The sequence below is a fragment of the Jaculus jaculus genome, chromosome 19, assembly GCF_020740685.1.
Source record: "Jaculus jaculus isolate mJacJac1 chromosome 19, mJacJac1.mat.Y.cur, whole genome shotgun sequence".
Taxonomy (NCBI): domain Eukaryota; kingdom Metazoa; phylum Chordata; class Mammalia; order Rodentia; family Dipodidae; genus Jaculus; species Jaculus jaculus.
This window is the reverse complement of record NC_059120.1, coordinates 57,368,952-57,393,366: the sequence shown is the minus strand read 5'-3', so window position 1 is coordinate 57,393,366 and position 24,415 is coordinate 57,368,952. Positions and strand designations below refer to the sequence as shown.

Below are 24,415 nucleotides of genomic sequence, written 5' to 3'. Positions count from 1 at the left end.
AATTCACTATGGAGTCTCAGGGTGGCCTTGAATTCATGGTGATCCTCCTACCTCTGCCTCCCAAGTGGTGGGATTAAAGACATGTGCCACCACGCCTGGCTCACTAAATCTTTAAAAGTCTAGAAATGTACTAGATTCTACCTCTGCCATATTGGCCTTTTTCACGTTCTTTTTCTCTTTTCACTCCTAGACACCAGTTGTACAGAATGCAGCGTCTATTGTTCAACCATCTCCTGCCCACGTGGGACAGCAGGGCTTATCTAAGCTTCCTTCTCGGCCTGGGGCCCAAGGGGTTGAACCTCAGAATTTGAGAACATTACAGGTATGTGAGCCAGTGAGGGGTCTTGGTGTTAGAGCACCCTGTGTGCCCTGCCTCTTTTTAGGACTTCTGTGGAAGAACCTGACCACAGTCGACGTGCTGCTGCCATGGATAGTCCTCTGCTTCCCACCAGTTTCCTTTCTCTAGAGAAGGTTTCTGGGTTCCCCAAAAGAAAGGTTAGAGGGCTGGAGAGATGGCTTAGTGGTTAAGCACTTGCCTGTGAAGCCTAAGGACCCCGGTTCGAGGCTCAGTTCCCCAGGTCCCACGTTAGCCAGATGCACAAGGGGGCGCACGCGTCTGGAGTTCGTTTGCAGAGGCTGGAAGCCCTGGCACGCCCATTCTCTCTCCCTCTATCTGTCTTTCTCTCTGTGTCTGTCTCTCTCAAATAAATAAATAAATAAATAAATAAGTCTTTAAAAAAAAAAAGAAAAGAAAGGTTAGACTTCTCATCATCTAACCAATTTGGATTAGATAGTTTATACCAAAAAGCCAGGGACTTCTTAGCTGTTTCATCAGCACTTAGCATAATGATAAATTTATCTCATATGTTGTTAAACAAAATTACCAGTCTATGCTCCTGTGGTTCTGTTAAGCTGTGTTGGGAGCAGTGTTGGCCTTTTACATTTTATGTGGCATTATACCACCTGTAACTAGTTATTTTCTTGTCCCTTTCAGGGTCACAGTGTCATCCGTTCAGCAACTAATACCACCCTCCCTCACATGTTGATGTCTCAACGTGTTATTGCACCAAATCCAGCCCAACTACAGGGCCAACGAGGCCCACCGAAGCCTGGCATTGTACGCACCACAACACCCAATATGAATCCTGCCATCAATTATCAACCAGTAAGAGAGCCCTAATGTGGAAAGAGAAAAGTCCTTTATTTGCTTTTCTTTTTAAAAGGGCCAAAGGTCTTAAGATTTGTATGTAGACAAAATAAGACTGCAAAGTGATAGGAACAGAGCTCGAACAGAAAGCATTCTGTAAAGTGGGAGCTTTGAAAAATTATATAAAGAGGTTCCTCACAGAGTTGAATTAGCTAACATCGGCCTAAGAAACTAGATGCAGTAGACGCATGACGGCGAGCATGAGGAAGGGCTGGGACCCGGCTCGGGGTGAAGTGCTCACTGTGAAAGTACGAATGGGCTCCCTGGAACCACCTAAAAGATACATACTGTAATTCTGGTGTGCCGCTGAGCAAGAAGGGGCAGACAGTCTCCCAGAGGCTCACGGGTCAGCTTTCCTGGTGAAGGCGGTGGTAAACAGTGAAGGGCCCTGCCTCAGACAAGGTGGTGACTTCCACCTGCAGTTGTCCTCTGGCTTCCACACACATGCTGTGACATATGTACACCAACATACACATACATGCCAGAAAACATCCTTAATCTTTGTTTTTTCCCCTCATTGCAGTCTTAGCTTATAAGTGTCGTAATTTTTTTCCTATGTGCCAGAGTGTTCTTTTAATGAATGAATTAAATACTTCTATTTGAAGAAGCTAAGCGGTCTAGACTAGGATCAGATGGTGTCCTCTGCTACAAAAGCAAGAGTTGTCTTCCTGGTCTAGGTAAATAGCTCATTTGGTAAAGTACTTTCTTCACAAGTGCGGGGACTTGTGTTTGATGTCCAGAACTCATGTGAAAAATGCTGGGTTATAGCTGAGCCTGGTGGTGCATGTCTTTAATCCCAGCACTTCGGAGACAGAGGTAGGAGGATCACTGTGAGTTCGAGGCCACCCTGAGGCTACAGAGTGAATTGCAGGTCAGCTTGGGCTAGAGCGAGACCCCAACTCCAAAAACTAATAAATAAATAAGTAGGGCTGGAGAGATGGCTTAACGTTTAAGTGCTTGCCTACAAAGCCTAAGGGCCCTAGTTCGATTGCCCAGGACCCATGTTAGCCAGATGCACAAGGGGCCGCATGTGTCTGGAGTTCGTTTGCAGTGGCTGGAAGCTCTGGCGCACCCATTCTCTCTCCTTCTCTCTGTCACTCTTAAATAATAAAACGAACAAAAAAAAATTTAAAATACTTAAAAAAAAATAAATAGCCAGGAGTGGTGGTGCACACCTTTAATCCCAGCACTTGGGAGGCAGAGGTAGGAGGATCGCCGTGAGTTCAAGGCCACCCTGAGACTCCATAGTGAATTCCAGGTCAGCCTTGGCTAGAATGAGAACCTACCTCGAAAAACCAAAATAAAATAAAATAAAATAAAAATAAACGAATAAATGTAAACATCATTTGAGCTCTCTGTACCCCCCCCCCAAGGTGCTTGCATGTCATCACACATACATGTACACAGAAGAATTGGTCTTGGGCTAGAGAAATGGCTTAGTGATTAAGGCACTTGCCTTCAAAGCCAAAGGACCCAGGTTTGATTCCCCAGGACCCACATAAGCCAGATGCACAAAGTGGCACATGGTCTAGAGTTCCTTCACAATGGCTGAAGCCCCGGGAGCACCCATTCTTTCTCTCTCTCAAATAAATAAAGTCAATAAATAAAAATTAAAAGACAAAAAAGAATTGGTCTTATTCAACTTAGCAACCACCTGACACATTCCTGTTTCCTTTCAGCAGTCAAGTTCTTCTGTTCCCTGTCAGCGCACAGCATCCTCTGCCATCTATATGAACCTTGCCTCCCATATTCAACCAGGGACTGTGAACAGAGTGTCCTCTCCACTTCCTAGCCCCAGCACCATGACTGATGCTGCCAACTCACAGGCTGCAGCCAAATTGGCTCTTCGCAAACAGCTGGAAAAGACCCTCCTGGAGATACCACCTCCAAAACCTCCTGCTCCTTTGCTTCACTTCCTGCCTAGTGCAGCCAATAGCGAGTTCATCTACATGGTAGGCTTGGAAGAAGTCGTGCAGAGTGTCATTGACAGCCAGGGTAAGACTTTCTTCTATTCCTAGTTTCCTTATTTGTAAAGGAGCGCACTACCATCTGAATTCCCTAGTGTGATTCTATAGCCAAGTGAAAGTACTTATGGAATTGTATTATTATTATTATTATTTTGGTAGAACCTGTTTGGTAAAAGGCGGAGGCCCTGATTATTATTTTCTTTGGCATCTAGGCAAAAGCTGTGCCTCACTTCTGCGGGTTGAACCTTTTGTATGTGCCCAGTGCCGCACAGACTTCACACCGCACTGGAAGCAAGAAAAGAATGGTAAGATACTGTGTGAGCAGTGTATGACTTCCAACCAGAAGAAGGCTCTAAAGGCTGAACATACCAACCGGCTGAAAAATGCTTTTGTTAAAGCCCTACAGCAGGAACAGGTGAGGGTTCTGACTTCTCTTCATATGTGTTGTCATCCACCCCTGCCCCCAGGTAGAATCTCACTCTAGCCCAGGCTGGCCTGGAATTCAGTCTGTAATCTCAAGGTGGCCTCGAACTCATGGTCATCCTACCTTGATCTCCCATGCAATGAATTAAAACTATGTGCCACCACACCTGGCCAAGGGTTGTTGCTTCTTTCTTGAAAGAATTATCCAAGTGGGACCTAGAAACCTAGATTCCTTTTTTTTCTTCTCCTTTCTATCTTTGCTTCCTTCATTTGACTATATTTTTATTGTTTTTTTTATTTTTTCAAGGCAGGGTTTCACTCTTGCTCAGGCTGACCTGGAACTTGCTCTGAAGCCCCAAGCTGGCCTCTCAGACTCTTGGCAATTATTCTACCTTTGCCTCCTGTGTACTGGGTTTAAAGGTGTGCACCACCAAGCCCAGCTATTTGACCATTTTTGATTAGGTGACAGCATAGTAACGTACAGTGCTGAGGTTGAGGCAGAATGATGGAAAGAAGCCTCGAGAGCCGGTGCAGTGGCTCAGCCTTTAATCCAGCCCTCGGGAGGCAGAGGTCAGAGGGTCACCGTGAGTTCCAGGTCAGCCTGGCCTAGAGTGAGACCCTACCTTGAAAATCCAAAAAATAAAATAAAACCTGAATAATTCATCAGCTTTAATTACATTAGCCAGCTCATCACCACCATCCAACTTCCTCCAGCCATCCTCTGAGCCACCTTTCTGGAGAGAGGAGGGAATACTTTTAGTCAGTGAAACATACTGGCGGCTTATACCTGAAGATCTCACTATAAACACGTCACCAAACTCTTTCACCATGTTCCCATTCCTCTACCTAGCTGGCATCATTAGAGAAGTAAGACCCCCAGGTTCCTAGTTAGGAAATTAGGTGCTTCCCTACCCAATTTCATATGATGGCTCCCAACAGGAAATTGAACAGCGATTACAGCAGCAGGCAGCACTTTCCCCCACTACAGCCCCAGCCGTATCCAGTGTCAGTAAACAAGAGACCATCATGAGACATCACACACTGCGGCAGGTAAGGAAACGGCCCGGCCCTGGTTTCTCTTGAGGGTCCGGCTTAGGTGCCATCTGCCTGCTCGTTTTGTTACCGTTGCATCTTTGTCTCCCACTTAACCGCTACAACGGCAAGATTGTATCAACTCTCCTTGTTGCAGGCTCCACAGCCCCAGAGCAGTCTCCAGCGTGGTATACCCACATCAGCCCGCTCCATGCTTTCAAACTTTGCACAGGCACCCCAGTTATCTGTGCCAGGTGGTCTCCTTGGTATGCCAGGTAAGAGGGAGTGGCTAGTTTGTGCATAATTTTTTGTTTTGTTTTTTAATTCATTTATTTGAGAGGAAGAGAAGGCATAGCATGGGTGTATTTGGTCTTCTGCCGTGGCAGTGAACTGCGGACACATGTACCGCTTTGTTTGTAGACAGTGAAAGAAGTGGGGTGGGGCTAGTCCCGGTGCACCGGGGCCCCTTGCCACTGCGCACAAGCCTGAGGTGCACGCAGCGCGTCGAGTGTCTGGCTTCATGTGGGTACCGGGAAATCGAATCCAGGACCCAGCTTGTTGTACAAGCGTCCTCTTTACCTACTGAGCCATCTCTCCAGCCCCCAATTTTTTAGTTCCAAATTTTTAAAAATTGTGTTTGTATACATGTGTACACACATGCCAGTTTGCTTTGGCTTTATGTGGGTACTGAAGAATCACCCAGTCCCACAGGCCATTTTTTTTCTTCTTTTGGTATTTATTTGGCAGAGAAAAAGAGAGAATGGCCATGCCAGGGCCTCCAGCCACTGCAAATAAACTCCAGACACATGCACCCCTTGTGCACCTGGCTAACATGGGTTCTGGGGAATTGAACCAGGGTCCTTTCTTTGGCTTTGCAGGCAGATGCCTTAACCGCTAAGCCATCCCTCCAGCCCTGTTTTTTGAGAGAGAGAAATGGGCACACCCAGGCCTCTAACCTCTGTAAACAAACTCTAGATGCATGCACCACCTTCTGCATCTGGCTTTACATGGGTACTAGGGAATCAGACCTGGGTCTTTTGGCTTTGCCGGTGAGTGCCTTAACCACTAAGGTATCTCCGGTCCCCTGGTTTATATTTATTTGTTTTGTTTTTTTGAGGTATGGTCTCACTTTAAACCCAGGCTGACATGGAATTCACTATATATTATCAGGGTAGTCTCCAACTAATGGATTAAAATTAATTAAAATTAATTAAAATTAATTAAAAGTGTGCCCACAGCTGGGCGTGGTGGCACACGCCTTTAATCCCAGCACTCTGGAGGTAGAGGTGTGTGGATTGCCGTGAATCCCAGGTCAACCTGGACTAGAGTGAGACCTTATCTTGAAGGAAAAAAAAAGTGCACCCCCATGCCCAGCTTGTTTTATTTTTGTGAGATGGTTTCTCATGTAGCATAGACTGACCTTGAGCTTGCTGTGTAACTGAGGCTGGCTTTTTTTCTTTTTATTTATTAGAGACTGAGGAAGGGAGGGGTAAGAGGGGTGGGAGAGAGAATGGGCATGCCATGGCCTCTAACCATTGCAAACAAACTCCAGATACATGTACCATTTTGTACCTCTGGCTTTATGTGGGTATAGGGACTTGAACCCTGCTCGCTAGGTTTTGCATGCAAAGCACCTTAACCGCTGAGCCATATCTCCAGCCCCACCAAGGCTGGCTTTGAACTCAAACTTGGTGCGTGCGTGATCATAGGTGCATCTTTACTGTAGAGTTTTTCACATCCTCTGTAAACTCAGTGTCCCTTTAGTTTCTGTATTTTCTTGTGTATACTGACTCTCTTCATTCAGCCTGTCTTTACTTAATCATTAAGTACCAGCCCCAGTGCACTAAAATTTTGGTGGTGAGAATGAGTCATTTCCTCCCATTATAAGTGAATGTCTGGTGTGCCTTCATTGTGCACAGGGCAGAGTCAACTCTGACTTTTGAGTATCTTGAGATGTTTCTCCATAGCAAATGGCCCTAAAATCAGAGCAGATTGTTGATTGTCTTTATTGTTTTTCCTCTTACCACTGTTAAGCCTGTTTTTCTTCTGTCATCAGTACTATTCAGGATTCCTGGTAGGATTGAAGTTCTGGAAGATCTCTTTCCCTAAAGCTTGGAAGTAATGTTGAGTTGCTGCTAAAATAAAGCTAGCTACATCTGGACGACAGATGTGGGCCATTTCTAATGTTTCCTCCCCTTGTCTTACTCTGCAGCCCCGGGCAGAACAGAAGACAGTGTCATTTCCTCTTCTAATTTCTGCCCTCTGCTTTTACCTCCTCTGTCTAGGTGTCAACATTGCATACTTGAACACTGGCATTGGAGGACATAAAGCCCCCAGTTTGGCGGACCGACAGCGTGAATACCTTTTAGACATGATCCCTCCCCGGTCCATATCGCAGTCCATCAGTGGACAGAAATAACGCCTGTTTCTCTTGTACTGCCCGACCTTGAATCTTTTACCCTTTTCCTCTCCCATTGCGCCCAAGTTCCGTCGCATGCAGTGCCTGTACTGGTGCCTACCATACACGGAAAACAAAACTGAAAAAACAGAAGACAAAAAATAGAATTCAACAAGAAAACACACGCCCTTGCCCCGCCACCTCCCCTTTATTTCACACTGCTGCGATCTGTTCTCCTGCTGCTCTGTCTTCTTCAATTTTCTCTTAACAGTGAGGTGGATCTTTGCCTCTGATAGAGGTCAAAATGAGGTCCTGGGGAGATTTAAATCCTTTGACGTGTGTTTCTAAAGTTTGCTTTATGCTATAATTATTAATTATATTGTGTGTCTTCCCTTTGTTCAGTGGACGGTTAATCCCCCCCCCCTATTTTTTTGTTTTCTTTCTTTCCTCCCCTCTCCCTCTTTTTTTTTTAAATATATATAAACACAAATGTTACACAATTTAATGATGAGAGCATTGCAGATTGCAGTAGGGTCCTCAGCTGCCAAGTAGGTAACATAACAGAATGTTAGGGACAGATGTTTAAACGCACTTAATCTAAGGTGGGAGTCAGTAGTATCAAAAAGAAGGAATAGCACCTCACTGTGGTGGTTGTGGAACCTGGACAGTTTGGGAGGCAGGAGTTTAGAACTGAAGTTGGCCTCTTAAGAATGAGGTGAGAGAGTCTGGAGGGGAAGCTTTGAACCAGCTGCTGTGGTCTACCCATGGACGAGTGGCCAGGGGGTATGAGAGTAAGCACGATGCTGCCCCAAGGAGGACAGAGCAGGTCCTGGCTCTAGCTGCTGGGGAATAAGACTGATCATCTGACCCTACTGGGACACAAGGCTGTTCCAGGCCAACTAGTCCCAAGTTGTTCATCTTACTTTCCTTCAAGAATTGTCTCCCACCACACCCTCACACCGTTTTGAAAAATACTAATCACCTTCCTCTAAACAGTCCCAGAAGAAGAGGTATTTCCAGGCTGAAATTTGCTGGATGTCCTAGAAGCTGGAATGTGTATTGAGTGAGTTACATGACAAAAGAAGGGAATAGGGCTTAGAAGAAGAGAGATTGCTCTCCTAGGAGTTGGGAGTCTCGAGTTTTTCTGTCCCTGTGCCTTCTGAGGGCCAGAAGTGAGGAGGAGGACTGCAGTCAGGTTGCAGTCCCTCCCTGACTGCTGGGGTGATTGCAGAACCAGCTGCAGCCAAGCAGCTCAGCCAGCCAACGCCGGACCTCTGCTCCTCAAGTGTGTCCACCCCAGGACCCGGTCCTCTGAATCTTTTTTTCTTTTTTTGTCACTACTAATGTAGAGAGTGAACTGACCTGTGCAATGTTGCTGTTCTGGGAGTCGGGGAGGTCGGCATCCCATTTGCCCGTGCTGTGGGAGGAAAGAGGGACTTAGCTGTTTCTGAGGTAGAGAAGCCCCTGAAAGGGAAAGGTTTCCGCTCTCCTCGGAGTGCGCCTGCGCCTGCCTCTCCCGCTCTGAAGATACTCTTGGCAAAGAGCTATGAGGAGTTGTATAGTAGTTTGCCCTTGAAAGCCACCTGAAGAAATTCCCTCATTTTTATTTTTAAAAGTTAAATAATTTTTTTAAAGTAAGAAGGCACTTTTAAAATTAACCATACAAACTGCACATCTTTCCCATAAAATGTGGGGGTGGGGTGGGAAGAGAAGCTGCAATCAAGCTCCACTCCTTCACTTGCCTCTGCTCCCCACACCCCAGTGCACTGTGGGTGATTATACTGGCCCTACGGGCCTTCCTGGCTTTTTGTCTTTCCTCTCTTTCCTCAGACTCATTGAGCACTTAATAAAGGAGCAGAGATGCACCCGCGTCAGGGCTCCCCAAGTGGTGAAGTGATCCAGAAGCTAGATGCTAGTAACAAGTAGTGTGAGCGGATCATTTCAAGTATTTTTTCTGGGGAATATGGTACCCCTAAGTGGTGGGGAAGGGAGGGGGGGTTAATGAAACTGGGTCTGGGATTATTTTAAAATTATATACATATATATATATAAATATATATTCTTACATCTTTTCTTTGCCCTCTTGTGCTTTGAAAGCACTGGATAAATTGGCTTTGCTTTTCTCTTCCACAAAATTGGAAGCTTTTCTTCTTTTTTAAATGTTTTTCCTATAAGTCATCTTGCCTTGTGGCATGTCTGTCTAGCCCCTCCCTCCCCATTCCATGATGAAGTGCCGTTTCTGTTATGTCTCCCTGACCCCCAGTTCAGAGGTGCCCAGAGGTACAAGGTGCCCACGTTTGTCAGTTGAGATTACAAGTAAGGATCAGAGAATGTGCAATACCTTAACGGCTGGGGCGCCCTGCCCTGAGCTAACTCCCTTCCCCGGGAGCCAGGCTGTGTTGAATGGGGTTTGGAAGTGCAGTGTGGAGGTGGGGAGGACAAAGAAGGAAAGCCCATGGCCACCCGTGCGGTGCCAGGCTGTCGGGAGAGGGTGGGCTCTCCCCGCTCTTCTCAGAGTCACTTTCCTAGAAGCTGCTTGTTGACTAGTGTTGCTCTGTGACCCTGTGCTCGATCGCTGAGGTTTGATTTCTTCTCTCCGTCTTCATACCCTTCCCAGGGATTAGTAATGGGGGAATCTCTAATCATGGTGAAGTATTAGCCTACCACTTCCCTCCCTGTCCCTGTCCCTGTCCCTGTCCTTCAAGCCTCCACTTTTTCTACCACTGATTGCCTTGTGTCCCTGCAAGTCTGTTGCTGTCGTCCCAGGCCTCAGGCCCCGATGAGAGCGGGAGACCCTGTCCATGGTCAGCTGTTCTTTGCCCTTGCGTCTCTGAATCTCAAGGTTTTAACAGAGTGAGGGCCCCACCAGTTCTGTCTGGCTTCCCCCAGACCCAGTCATTTGTGGAGGGTGTCTTAACGAGAGATCTGAGGTGGGTGGTCAGTGGTAAGGCTTGGGCAAGGTCAGGAGACACGGGTCCTCCTTTGTCGGTCTTGTCACTTGACCACAGCATCTGGACTCCTTCCATCGCTGAAATAAGTATTTTCCCCACATTTTTGGATGTATGTATGGTAGACATTTTTTTCTTTAAAGACACAGATAACTGTTTCCTGCTTTGGTTACCTTTCCTCCCCTTTAAAGGACTTAGCTGTAGATGCTTTGTGAAGATGCTTCTTGACATTTTACTTTGGTTCCTTTCCTGGCCATTCCCCCCCTGATCTGCCCATTTCTCCAGAAGGCATAACCCTTCTCTCCAAACCCTGTTTCCTTCCCTTCCATCAAGATCTTCATTAGCTTATGATATTTGCTGCCGAGATGTTATAACAAGGACTCATTCATGTATATAAGCTATTTCTTGATCCATTTAAAAGGAATTGTACATTGTGTAGAAAAAAAAATGAAAAAGAAAAAAAAAAAAGCCCTAGCCATGGATATTGTGAAACTGTGTTATGTCATTTTGTAATGTGCCCGTTTGTGTATGATCCGTGCAAAAGGGTTTCTGGGGAAGGGGAGGGTGTAGGGAGGCAGGACTGGGGAGGGTGGGAGGGGAGTGGGCCGGGCCCAGCATACTGAGACTGGCAGCTGCTCCAACCCCACCCCTCCTTAGAGATGCCACCTCCCCCACCACCCACCCCTAATTTGTGCCTTGCCTCCCCACCCTGGAGTAGTCCCTCCAGGTCACCAGCACTGCCTTGGCAGAGCCCACTCCCTACCCTAACCTGCCTGCCCTCTCTGCGCCCCACCCAGCATTAGGTCGATACTGCGGGACGTGCTGGGAGTCGGGAGTTAGCCGAGGAGTGGGGCAGGTCCTGGGGCATCGAGACCAAGTATTATTATGAATTGTGATTGTATTTGCACTGTTTTCCCTCTGATTGCATCAGCATATATACAATACACCTGTGTGACAAGATTCAGTGTCAAGCTTTCTTATGCAAGGGATCTCCCTCACCCACCCTTCAGGAAAAGAAGCTCGTTTCATGGACCTTTGAGGATTGTCAGGGGACAGTAGAAAGGATTCTATAAGTCATCCTAAGGATGTTTCACCTGGAGACGGTCATGTCTACCTGCACCATTCGAGGCTCTGGATTGAGGGGAGACTGGCTTCTGGTCAGGACTGTGGGGAGGAGGAGAACCAGCAGCACAAGGGAGGCGGTCGGGAGACCCACTCCTGCTGACATGAAGGGTAAACCACCATTAGGCCACTGAGCTTAGCATTGCACATGCTTCCCCACCTGCCTGTGAAAAGTAAATGCAGCTTGAACCAGGCTGGAACACCAGGGAGGAATCAGAAGTGACTAGTGTTGGTGGTCACTTCTGTATGGCATTGTCCTTAGAGCTGCCGGTCCCGACTTCAGCCGCAATTTGGGAGAGGTAGCAGTGGTGTCTAGGATGTCAGGCTAGCAAGATCTTTTACCTTGTGTTTTTAGCTGTCTGAGGGCAGGGACCAGGCTCCAAGCCCCTCACAAGCAACCACAGTCCCTTTGGGGTGGTTGAAAGCCTCAGGCTGGTGCCCCAGTTCTTATTCTCTCGGTGAGCTGTAGGCTGTGGAACTTCCCTCATCCCGATGACAAGAGGAAAGCTCTTACGTTGCCCACATCTCTCCTTCCCTCAGATCTCACTTGACACCCTCACTCAAAGGCAGCTGTTTCAGTCTGTCTGCAGAGCCCCATTTTCCCCAAGGCCTGGGCTCAGTACCCCTGTAGACTCTGGACTTGCAAAGCCTACAGGATAATGGGTGAGGCCTTGGGGAAGGTGGAGGGATAGACGGGTGGGGGAGGTGGGGGCATGGAGGCGGGGTGGGGATTGCCTTCCCTGAACAGGGTGGGTGGGAGGGGAACAAGACCCTTTTGCACAACTCTCTTAAGTTCTTTTTTTCTTTTTTTTCCTCTTTTTTTTTTTTTAAACTCATTCTAATTTTCTGCATTGTGTTTGGGAAATAAATAAAAAATAAATTAAGACCAATAGAAACTGGTTTTCAAAAAGGCAAATACACTCCCATCTGTTTCAGATGCTGCCGATCATTTCAGCAGTGACAGATTCAAATAATAAGCTAATTTTTGGAGAAAGGATTAAAAGAAAAAAACTTTGTAATATTTATCACTTGCAAGCTATGTTTAATAAAGAAAGGAATGGTTTCTAAACTTTCCTGTGGTTCGTGTTTTGGTTGTGGCGGGGACGGGGATGGGAGGTGACTCGTCCAGAGCACTTGAGCGGTAAGCCACAGGTGCCCTGTGGTTTGTACTGGACCCAGTCCTCCCACGAGTCCCTTAGCAGTGACCTTTTCTTCAGATGTGACCATTTAAGCCTTCACCTGACTCGGGCTGTTTCCCTCCACCTCTAGTGTACAGAGGTACCAGGGTGAGAGAGAAGTCCATGCTGTCCTGGAACAGGCTGCGCCCTGGCTGGCCTTGCCTGACCCCACTCAATCCCATCCCTGTGCTCTGGTTCAGGAATGCAGCTGTTGGTAGCGGTTTTCTCTAGATGGAGATTTTTGGTAGGGAGCTCTTAGTCTGAATGCAGCCTAACCAGAGCTAGAAGTGCCGTCTCAGCACTTCTAGGTTTTCCATTCATCCCAAAGCATTAATCTGATACTTTGGGGGGAGGGGTGGAAGGGTTGAGGTAGGGTCTTGCTCCAGCCCAGGCTGACCTGGAACTAGTCTCAGGGTGGCCTCCAACCCACAGTGGTCCTCCCACCTCAGCCTCCCACTGAATGAGCGCATTGGGATGGGATGGAGTGGGATCGGGCAAGGCCAGCGCGTGCCACCGTGTGCCCGGCTCTTTGGTTTTCCGGGCTAGGGTTTCACTCTATGTGGAATAATTCACTGTGTAGTCTCAGAGTGTCCTTGAACTTACGGCAGTCCTCCTACCTCCCGAGTGCTGGGATGGGAGCTTTGTCTTTTAAGTCGTGACTCCCGTGGATGAGTGAGTGGACCATTGGGTATCACAGACTGATGAAGGGTGAGTGAAGAAAGGCACCCTTGAGGGCCCATAGGTAGGTGCAGTGCCCCACAGTCTCTGCTTACTGTCAGAGGACTCAAGGACACAAATCCTGAATCACACTGATGGACCTGAAATAAACAGACAAGGGAAGGGTGTCCCTTAAAGATGAGCCAGTGCTTTGGGAGGGGGGAGTAAGGGAATGCAGTGGCTCCTGCGCTCAGGTGTCCAGGACTGATGGTGTAGAGCGAGTGGAGAAAGAACCGAGCACCTTGTTCCCCTGTGTGAAGAGGACAGGTGGGTCATGAGAGGCAGTGATGACAGCTCTCACACTGTCTTCCTCCAGGGGGGTCTTGAAGCTGTAAGTCTTTAGGTTGGTTCAAGAAGGGTTGTGTGGGCTGGACAGAAGGCTTTGCGGTTTAGGCTCTTGTCTGCAAAACCTAAGGACCGACGCTCAACTCCCCAGTATCCACCTAAGCTCAAACTCATGGTGATTCTCCTACCTCTGCCTCTCGAGTGCTGGGATTAAAGGCGTGCGCCACCATGCCCGGCAGTAAATAAATATTTTTAAAATGAAGGGTTGTAGGGCTGGAGAAACCTAAGGACCCACGTTTCACTCTCCAGGCCCCACATAAGCCAGATGCAAGGTGACACAAGAGCACAAGGTTGTACATGTGCACACATCTGGAGCTCCGTTTATAGTGGCTGGAGCCCTGGTGTGCCAAGTCTCTCCCCCACTCTCGTCTTACATTAAAAAAAAAAAAAAAGGCCAGTCTGTTGGGCTTGCCTCAAAAATAAAAATAAAAAAGAAGGGTTGTGTGTCAGGCATGCCGCATGCCTTTAACCCCAGCACTCAGGAGGCAGAGATAGGATCATCGTGAGTTCAAGGCCACGCTAAGACTACATGGTGAATTCCAGGTCCACCTAGGGTAGAGTGAGACCCTACCTTGAAAAACCAAATAAAGGGCTGGAGAGATGGCTTAGCAGTTAAGCACTTGCCTGTGAAGCCTAAGGGCCCTGGTTCGAGGCTCGGTTCCCCAGATCCCACCTTAGACAGATGCACAAGGGGGCGCACGCGTCTGGAGTTCGTTTGCAGAGGCTGGAAGCCCTGGCGCGCCCATTCTCTCTCTCCATGTCTTTCTCTCTGTGTCTGTCACTCTCAAATAAATAAATAAATAAATAAAAATTAAAAAAAAGAAAAACCAAATAAATAAAATTCTATATATGAGAGAATGAAAAAACTCAGATGAAGAGTTGAGTTCCTAACATGAAAGCTTTAGTGAGACCTGGTGGCACCTGCCTGTGATCCCCAATTTTTTTTTCTTCAACTTTATTTATTTGAGAGAGAAAGACAGAGAGAATGTGCATGCCAGGGCCTCCAGCCACTGCAAATAATTCCAGATGCGCACACCACCTTGTGCATCTGGCTTATGTGTGTGGGTCCTGGGGAATAGAACCTGGGTCCCTTGGCTTTGCAGGCAAGTGCCTTAACTGCTGAGCCATCTCTGCAGCCCTGATCTCAGCTTCTTGTAAGGCTAGGGCAGGAGTATTACAAGTTCAAGCCTGGGAGCTGGAATATACCTCAGACTCAAAGCAGTTGCCTAACAAGCATCAGGTATTGAGGTTCATTTTCCAGTAACATTAATAAATTGGTTAGCCAGTTAATTAAAATGAAAGTTTTTGGAGTGTTGCCATAAATAAAGTCTTACACATCTTTACTCTCAAAGTCTGGAGAAGGATCTCATCCCCTTCTCAGTGGAGATATATCTATATTATGAAAGCCTGCTTTGGGCCAGGAACTCTTCCTCAGTTTGCTGCTTGAGAGCTACATCCAGTCAAGCTACAGAGGTCCAGGAATCTCCTAGTCTTGCTCAAGGAGGCATCATCACAGCGCGTCCATCTGTGGGCGCTGTGCTGCGTCCTCACGTGCATCACCTCATTCGCTGCTTACCTTCAGCCTGTGGGGTTTTCCCCAACACCAGGCTAACTTTTTCCTCATGGAGGAACTGGCAAGGCTGGGACTCAGAGAAAGTGCCCGAATCACAGCCCCTCACAGGTGAGTGCTTAATGAATGTGGGTTTTTTGGTTTTTTTTGTTTTTTTGGTTTGTCTGTTTTGTAAAATTATTTATTTATTAGAGAGAATGGGAGCACCAGGGCCTCAAACCACTGCAAACAAACTCCAGACACATGCTCCACTTGTGCATCTGGCTTATGTGGATCCTAGAGAATCATACCTAGGTCCTTAGGCTTCACAGGCCAGCGCCTTAATTGCTAAGCCATCTCTCCAACCCCCTTTTTTTTAAAAAAAAAATAACTTGCCGGGTGTGGTGGTGCACACCTTTAATCCCAGCACTTGGGAGGCAGAGGTAGGATTGCCATGAGTTTGAGGCCACCCTGAGACTTCATAGTGATTTTCAGGTCAGTTTGGGCTAAAGCAAGACCCTACCTTGAAAAAAAAAATTATACATACATACATACATATATATATATATATATATATATATATATATATATGTATATGTATATGTATATGTATATGTAAATGTATATGTATATACACACACACATATATATGTATACACACACACACACACACTCACATATTAACTTATTAACAGAGAGGGAGAGGGAGAATGGGCACACCTGGGCCTCTAGCCACTGCAAACAAACGCCAGACGCATGTGCCACCTTGGTCCTTAGGCTTCACAGGCAAACAACAATGAAACCATCTCTCCAGCCCTCTTTTATTTATTTGAGAGAGAATAAACTATCAAAAAAAAAATCTCAAATATAAATTTGTAGCCAGGTGTAGTGGCACAAGCTTTTAATCCCAGTACTCAGGAAGTTGAAGTAGGAAGATCAGTGTGAGTTGGAGGCCACCCTGAGATTCAGAAAACCAGAAGAAAAAAATTGCAGGAGATTAAAAAAAAATAATAATTAGGGTCGGAGAGATGCACAAGAGGCCACATGCACCTGGAGTTCGTTTGCAATGGCTGGAAGCCCTGCCATGTCCATTCTCTTTCTTTCTCTCTCTCTCTCTCTCTCTCTCTCTCTCTCTCTCTCTGCCTCTGTCTCTCCATCTCTCTCAAATAAATAAAAATAATTTTTTTTAAAATTACAGGAAGGTGGGAAGATGGCTCTGTGGGTAGAGCTGAGTTCAGATCCCCTGCATTCACAAAACATGCCAAGCATGAAGGCCCTCTCCTGGAGTCTGGAAGCCTGGAATTCCTGGGCTCGCTGGCTAGTTAATCCATCAGGAATCTGAGCTCTGAACTCAGGGAGAGACCCTGCCTCAAAGAACAGATGGGAGGGAGACTGAGGACCTCCGCGGCACACGGTTCACACACAAAAACAAAACAGTAAACATGGGCTGGGGAAATGGCTTAGCAGTTAAGGCACTTGCCTGTGAAGCCTAAGAACCCCAGTTCGAATCCCCAGGACCATGTAAGCCAGACGCACAAGGTGGAGCATTGTAGTGGCCAAAGGCCTTGGCGTGCCCATTCTATCTCTGCCTCTTCCTCTCTCTCTCAAATAAATAAATAAATTTTTTAAAATAAATATTAGAAATTTTATACATTTTTATTTATTGCTTTTTTTCAAGGTAGGGTCTCACTCTAACCCAGGCTGACCTGGAATTCGCTATGTAGTCTTAGGGTAGCCTCGAACTCACAGCAATCCTCCCACCTCTGCCTCCCGAGTGCTGGGATGAAAGGCGTGCGCCACCACGCCAGGCTTGTTATTATTATTGGTGAAGTTTTGTCAGAAGTATTTGAAAGTCCATACCCTAGCACCAGCAAGGTTTAGCCTCCTAGCCATGTCCTGTGGCCTGAGTAGAGGCTCGGCCGACTTGTTTATCCTCGGGCGCCCCCCAGTGTCTTCTCGAGGCATGACGCCCCCTCACTGACACCTGCTGCGCCTAAACTCTGGGGGCCCTGTCTATCTCCCCTCACCTGTCCTGCCTGCTTCCCGCCACAGCCTCATAGGCTCTGTCACGGCCCTTACATGGTCAGCACCTGCGTGTGTCTGGCTGTTCAGTTACACGCATACCCATTGAGAGAGAGCACACACCCACACTCTTACACATACGCACGCTTAAAACACAGGCTGGCCTAGCCCTCACCTCAACTGTCCCCCCCCTCACCTGGCTCCCACTTCTCTGGATCAAGTCTGAGTTCCTTTCATGGAAGACCTTGCACCCACCCTCTCGCCCCTTCCGGGGTGGCCAACCCCACACCACCTCCATGGACTGCTCTTCTTTTGTACCCTTCATTTGCCCCCCTCTCTTCATGGCCTTGGTCTAATCCTTTCTGCTCACCCTTCAGCCCCCAGGTTGGCCCCATCCCGTGGCCCAGGCCTGGCGCTGATGCCCACATCTCCTCCTCCAGCCTACGAGCTCCGGGGAGCCCTGGGAAGCAGCTTTGTCTTGTGCCCCACCAGGCAGGTCTGGCAGATAGGGTTAGGTGCTGAAAGTTTCAGAGCTGGGGCTGGAGAGATGGCTTGGCCATTAAGACGTTTGCCTGCAAAGCCAAAGACTCTGGTTCGATTCTCCAGGACCCACGTAAGCCAGATGTGCAAGGGGGCACACATGTCTGGAGTTCGTTTGCACTGGCTGGAGGCCATGGCGCACCCATTCTCTCTCTAATAAATAACATTTTTAGGAAAAAGAAAAGAAAAGAAAGCTTCCGAGCGGCTTACCACAACCATAGCGCTCACACCCTCCCTCTGCCCAGCATGGATCCTGTACCCTGCCCCTAGCTCACTACCCAGCACACTCCTGACTGGCGATCACTGATGATTGGCAGTGTCCAGGATTGTGCCTTTGTGCTTCCAGGACACAGAGAGCTCAGGCACCCCTGCAAGCGTGAGACCCCCCCCCAACTCCACCTTGACTGACTCTGGCTGTTGGTGGAAGCCGGGTAGGCCTACAGGATGGGAGGGGGTGGCATGTGAGCACCTACTGAGTGTGCCAGGGCCAGCCCACGGCTTTGCCTCTATCCGCCATTGACCTGCTGACTTCCCCACTATGCAGCCTGGCGCTTTCAAGTTCACGACCCCTGTACACTATAAACACTCCACTTTCCTCTGGTAAACACATGTTGTTCTTCTCTGAAGCCTGGGGGTGTGGCCCGGGCTGCCCTTGACCTTGAACTTGAAATCTTCTACTTCAGCTTCCAGAGTATAGAAACTAGGAATGTGCTGCTATGCCCAGCTCCTTAGTTAAAAACTAGGGGCTGGGGAAGTGACTCAGTGGTTAAAGGCACTTACTTGAAAAGCCAGCTGGCCTGGGCTCCATTCCCCAGGACCCATGTAAAGCCAGATGCACAAAGAGGAACATGTGCCTGGAGCTCATTTGCAGTGACAGGAGGCCCTGGCACGCCCATGCTTTCTCTGTCTGACTCCCTCATAAACAAATTAGATAGATAGATAGATAGATAGATAGATAGATAGATAGATAGATAGATAGATAGATAGATGGATTTAATCTAGTGATGCTAGGTGTGGTGGCACATGCCTTTAATCCTAGCACCTGTGAGATTGAGGCAGGAGAATTGTCATGAGTAAGAGGCCACTCTGGGGCTACAGAGTGAGTTCCAGGAGAGCCAGGGCCATAGTGAGACCCTGCCTAAAAAAAACCTAAAAATAGCTGGTTGTTGTGGCGCACGCCTTTAATCCCAGCACCCAGGAGGCAAAGGTAGGAAGATTGCCTCGAGTTCCAGGCCAGCCTGAGACTACATAGTGAATTCCAGGTCAGCCTGGGCTAGAGCAAGACCTTACCTCGAAAACAAACAAGGGGACTGGGGAAATGGCTTAGTGGTTGCAACATAAGCCTGTGAAGCCTAAGGTCCCCGGTTCTATTCCCCAGGACCCATGTTAGCCAGATGCACAAGGGGCGCACGTGTCTGGAGCCCTTTTGCAGTGGCTGGAGCGCCCATTCTCTCTCTCTTTTTCTCCCCCTCCCCCATCTGTTGCAGTCAGGTTCATGTTGCTGGTAGAAATCACCCAACCAAAAGCAAGGTTTATTTTGGCTTACAGGCTCGATGGGGCAAGCCTCACAATGGCAGGAAAAACGACGACATTAGCAGAGGGTGGACATCACCCCCTGGCCCACATAAGGTAGACCATAGCAACAGGAGAGTGTGCCAAACACTGGCAAGAGGAAACTGGCTATAACACTATAACACCCATAAGCCCGCCCCCAACAATACACTGCCTCCAGGAGGCATTAATTCCCACATCTCCATCAGCTGGGAACCTAGCATTCAGAACACCTAAGTTGATGGGGAACGCCTGAATCAAACCACCACATTCCGCCCCTGGCCCTCATAAACCGATAACCATACATGATGTAAAATGCAATGCATTCATCCAACTTTAAAAGTCCTCATATTTTTTTTTATCAGTTCCAATGATGTTCAAACATCCCCGTAATCCAAGGTCTTTTAACTGAGCCATAATACCAAAAAATAATCCCCCAAAACCCATAATGGCATAGAATAAACATTCACACTGCAAAAGATGGCACTGGGCATAGCAAGGGAATATTCAAGCAATACAAGATTTAAAACAACCAGGGCAAACATCAGACTCTGTAGCTTTAAGTCCAACAACTCTAGCTGGTGACAAATCTACAAGTCTGATAATTCTAACCAGCAAACAAGTTTCTGACATTCCAATTCTGCTCCCCTTCCCTTCCCTCCCCTCCTCCCCACCTGCAGCTAGGCTACTCACAGTCCGGAAAACTTCATCAGGGCCAGCAGCTCTCCTTAGCAGCCATCTCGTGGTCCCGGTATCTCCACTGGGTCTCCACTGCAATCCATGGCTCATCCTCATGGCCCCATGGGGTCTCCATGCAGGCATCCAGCAAACCTGCTTCACACTGCCCATGGCCATTTCCAAAACACAAGACCGTGTTGCAAACTCAATGACGCTCTCTTTCCTGCATTTCTTACACTCCACAATACCAGGTAGGGTGCCAATTTGTTAATCCAGGGGGGGAATAAAGCAGACTTTGAAGAACAGGACACTCCTTGAGCACTCAGGCCCCTTCAAAAGAGTCTACATTCTTCCTGTTGCCCCAGTGCAGGTCAGCTGGTCCAATCTCAAAGGTAGTAATCTCTCAATTGCAGCTGAACAGGCAGCAGTTCACCCAAAGATTTTTTTCTGGGCCATACCCCTTGGTTTATACCAATTCATTTCTACGCAAAGCAACCCTGCACAGCTTCTCAGGATATGGGCATAAGAGCAAGCTTCCCACACAAACTGCTAGCCCAGTCCAGGCAAAGCTCTTTCTCACCCTCATAAACCAAACCTCGCAGTCCATAGTTCTTATTGCATTCAGGCCTTTCAACTCTGACCAGAACAGTCCATCAAGCTGTACTTACAGCACTGCAAGGCATCTCTTAGGCCAAAGTTTCAAATCCTTGCACATTCATCTTAAAATCAGCTACAAAAGGCCAAAGCCACACAGTCAAGTGTCTAGCAGCAATCCCACTCCTCGGTACCACTTTACTGTTGCAGCCAGGTTTGTGTTGCAGATAGAAATCACCCAACCAACAGCAGCTTGTGGGAAAAAGAAGTTTATTTTCGCTTACAGGCTCAAGGGGGAAGCTCCATGATGGCAGAGAAAATGACGACATGAGCAAAGGGTAAACATCACCCCCTGGCCAACATAAGATGGATAACAGCAACAGGAGAGTGTGCCAAACACTGGCAAGGAGACACTGACTATAATACCCATAAGCCCGCCCCGACAATACGTTCCCTCCAGGAGGCATTAATTTTGAAATCTTCATCAGCTAGGAATATTCACAACAACTAAGTTTATGGGGGACACCTGAATCAAATCACCACACCCTCTTTCTCTGTCAAATACATAAATAAATAAAAATAAAAACGTCATCTCTATCAACTCCAGTTCAAACTTAAAAATAAAAAAGCTGGAGAGATGGCTTAGTGGTTAAGACACTCGCCTGTGAAGCCTAAGGACCCAGGTTCAACTCCCCAGTACCAACTAAGCCAGATGCACAAAGTTCATTTGCAGTAGCTAGAGGGCCTGGTGTGCCCATTCTCTCGCCCTCCCTCTCTCTCTCTCTCTCTCTCTCTCTCTCTCTTTGGTTTTTTGAGGTAGGGTCTCACTCTAGTCCAGGCTAACCTGGAATTCACTATGTAATCTCAGGGTATCCTCGAACTCATGGTGATCCCCCTACCTCTGCCTCCTGAGTGCTTGGATTAAAGGCATGTACCACCACGCCCAGCTCTCTTTCTTAAATAAATAAAAATAAAATGTTTATTATACACACACATTTAGGGTTGGAGAGATGGCTCAGTGGTTAAGGCGCTTGCCTGCAAAGCCTGATCTGAGTTTGATTCCCTAGTACCCAAGTAAAGCCAGATGCACAAAGTGGCTCATGCACCTGGAGTTTGTCTATAGGAGCTGGAGGCCCTGGTGTGCCTGTTTCTCTCTGCCTGCCTCACTTCTACCTCTTTCTGCTTGCAACTGTATAAATAAAAAAAATTAAAAAGTATTTTTAGGGCTGGCGAGATGGCCCAGTGCACTTGCTTGCAAAGCCCAACAGTCCAGTTTGATACCCTAGTACCCACGTAAGCCAGATGTACAATGGCGCACTGTGGTGGTTTGATTCAGGTGTCCCCCATAAACGTAGGTGTTCTGAATGCTAGGTTCGCAGCCAATGGAGATTTGGGAATTTAACGCTTCCTTGAGGCCATGTACTGTTGGTGCGGGCTTATGGGCGTGACAGCCAGTTTCGCCTGGTCAGTGTTTGTTACACTCTCCTGTCATTCTCGTCCACCTGATGTTGGTCAGGAGATGTCCACCCTCTGCTCATGCCATCGTTTCCCCCTGCCATCGTGGAGCTTTCCCTCGAGCCTGTAAGCCAAAACAATCCTTCTTTTCCCACAAGCTGCTCTTGGTTGGGTGATTTCTGCCAGCAATTCAAACATGTCTGCAACCGGCATGCATGTGGAGTTTATTTGCAGTGGCTCGAGGCCCTGGTGCACCCATGCTCTCTGTGTCTGTCTCTATGCTTGGAAATAAATTAATTAAAAAATATTTTGGGGCTGCTGGAGATATGGCTGAGTGGTTACGGTGCTTGCCAGCAAAGCAAAAGGACCAAGGTTTGATTCCCTAGTTCCCATGTAAAGCCACTGCAAACTAACTCCAGATGCATGCACTACTTTGTGCATCTGGCTTTACAGGGGTTCTGGAGAATGGAACCCAAGCCTTCAGGCTTTACAAGCAAGTGCCTTTAATCACTGAGCCATCTCTCCAGTCCAAACATTACTTTTAATGTCACTGAAAATTGAGCCCCTATAATCTTACATATTATTTTTCTCGGCTGCCTAAAATTAGAAAAAACAACTTATTTTTTTAGCGGGCTGTACAGAGGCGGGGAGTGTGGTTTGCTGACTCTGGCCTTGAAACTGGCTTGAAACAGGGTTTCCCCCTTTTCCTTCTATGTTCAAGGACACACGGCCCAAGGTCCCCCACGGATTTCAGACACAGTGCTGGGAACACTGTCCTGATCCGGTGACAGGAGGGGCAGAAGGAAACATATTTGCTATTTGCACTGTGGTTGGTCAGCCTCTGGAGAAATGACATCCACTGCCAAGTTCAGCCTGAGTCTTGCTGTTGTTCATCTTTTATTTATTTATTTGAGAACGACAGACAGAGTGAGAAAGGCAGATAGAGAGACAGAGAATGGACACGCCTCCAGCCACTGCAAATGAACTCCAGACACGTGCGCCCCCTTGTGCATCTGGCTAATGTGGGTCCTGGGGAATTGAGCCTTGAACCAGGGTCCTTAGGCTTCACAGGCAAACGCTTAATCATTAAGCCATCTCTCCAGCCTTCCTTCCTTCTTTCTTTTTTTTGGGGGGGGCTGGTTAGGGTCTCGCTCTAGCCCAGGCTGACCTGGAATTCACTATGTAGCCTCACGGTGCCCTCGAACTCATGGTGATCCTTCTATCTCTGCCTCTTGAGTGCTGGAATTAAAGGTATGTGCCACCACATTGAGCCATGTTTGGCTTCTTAACAATTACTAATATATATATATATATTTTCCTACAGGCTTTTCATCTGCTATATATTGTGCATTTATAGCACATCCCACTTCTTTTGTCTTTTTAAGGTAGGGTCTCACTCTAGCCCAGGTTGACCTGGAATTCACTATGTAGTCTCAAGGTGGTCTCCAACTCACAGTGATCCTCCTACCTCAACCTCACAAGTGCCGGGATTAAAAGCCTGCACCACCACGCCCAGCCTCTTTCGACTAGCCACACAAGAAGCACACAATAGCAACGTGTGGCTAGCAGTTAGCGATCCCAGTGTAGATCTGGGCCTAATGTGTGACTGACTGCACAAGGAACAAGGTGACCTCTCAGCGGTTGGGCCTGGAAGTCCAGGCAGAGGCAGTAGGAAGCAGTCACGGGAGCATCTCTGATGAAGTGGCTAGCACATCTGCCGCCCACACGGCCAGGACCATCTCACTGTTGGACTCTTCCAGCGACACTGGAAAGGTGGGCCAGAGGAAGCCCGATTCCTCTCCACTGGTGAGGGCCCGACTGTCAGGCTGAACCGGGCTTGTGGGTGGATGCAAGGCCTGGCCAAGGGACCCACGCTTGGAGATGAAATGTGGCTTCTGACGTCTCCCGCTGGGGAAAGCGGTTGAAAGCCCGCCCAAGGCAAGCAGAGACCACAGCTCCAAATAGACGGCACGGTTGGTCCTGGGAGACGCAGGAATGCCGCCACTCAGCGCTTCCAGATGGTGAACTTCCTGAACCTTCAAGAGGTCAGAGCAGGCCTTTCTGGGCTGGAGGGATGGCTTATCAGTTGAGGCGCTTGCCTGCGAAGCCTCAGGACCCAGCTTTGACTCTCCAGGCCCCCCCCCACCGTAAGCCAGGCGCACAAGGGGAGGCAAGTGCACGAGGTTGCACACGTGTCTGCAGTTTGATTACAGTGGCTGGAGGCCCTGACGTGCAAATTCTTTCTGTCTCTCTTCTCCCTCTTTTCTTGTAAATAAATAAAAGTATTTAAAAAAAAAAATTAAAAGAAGCCTGGTGGCACATGTCTTTAATCCAGCACTCGGGAGGTAAAGGTAGGAGGATCACTGTGAGTTTGAGGCTAGCCTGAGATGACATAGTGAATTCCAGGACAGCCTGGGCTAGAGTGAGACCCTACCTTGAAAAAAACAAAAATAAAGAAAAGAAAAACTGGTCGTGGTGGCACACGCCTCTAATCCCAGCACTCGGGAGGCAGAGGTAGGTGGATCACTGTGAGTTTGAGGCCACCCTGAGACTACATAGTGAATAATAAATAAATAAATAAATAAAATAAAAGAATTACACGATTCATAGCCGGGCGTGGTGGCGCACGCCTTTAATCCCAGCCCTCGGGAGGCAGAAGTAGGAGGATCGCCGTGAGTTCGAGGCCACC

General features: G+C 47.9%; 1 protein-coding gene across 2 annotated transcripts in view; it reads left to right on the top strand.

Annotated features, from left to right (window-relative positions):
- Gatad2b (GATA zinc finger domain containing 2B) overlaps positions 1-10,539 on the top strand; it is a 76,235-nt gene extending 65,696 nt beyond the window's left edge. Inside the window, exons 5-11 of one of the 2 annotated variants that reach the window (XM_045138165.1) lie at positions 191-322; positions 995-1,165; positions 2,890-3,202; positions 3,387-3,589; positions 4,537-4,647; positions 4,787-4,904; positions 6,915-10,539. In XM_045138165.1, coding sequence (XP_044994100.1) covers positions 191-322; positions 995-1,165; positions 2,890-3,202; positions 3,387-3,589; positions 4,537-4,647; positions 4,787-4,904; positions 6,915-7,048 — 1,182 coding nt within the window. In that variant the 3' untranslated portion in view covers positions 7,049-10,539. Of the gene's footprint in view, positions 1-190; positions 323-994; positions 1,166-2,886; positions 3,203-3,386; positions 3,590-4,536; positions 4,648-4,786; positions 4,905-6,914 lie in introns of both variants that reach the window. The other variant, XM_004667197.2, reaches the window with a different exon arrangement.
- Positions 10,540-24,415: the final 13,876 nt, after the last annotated feature.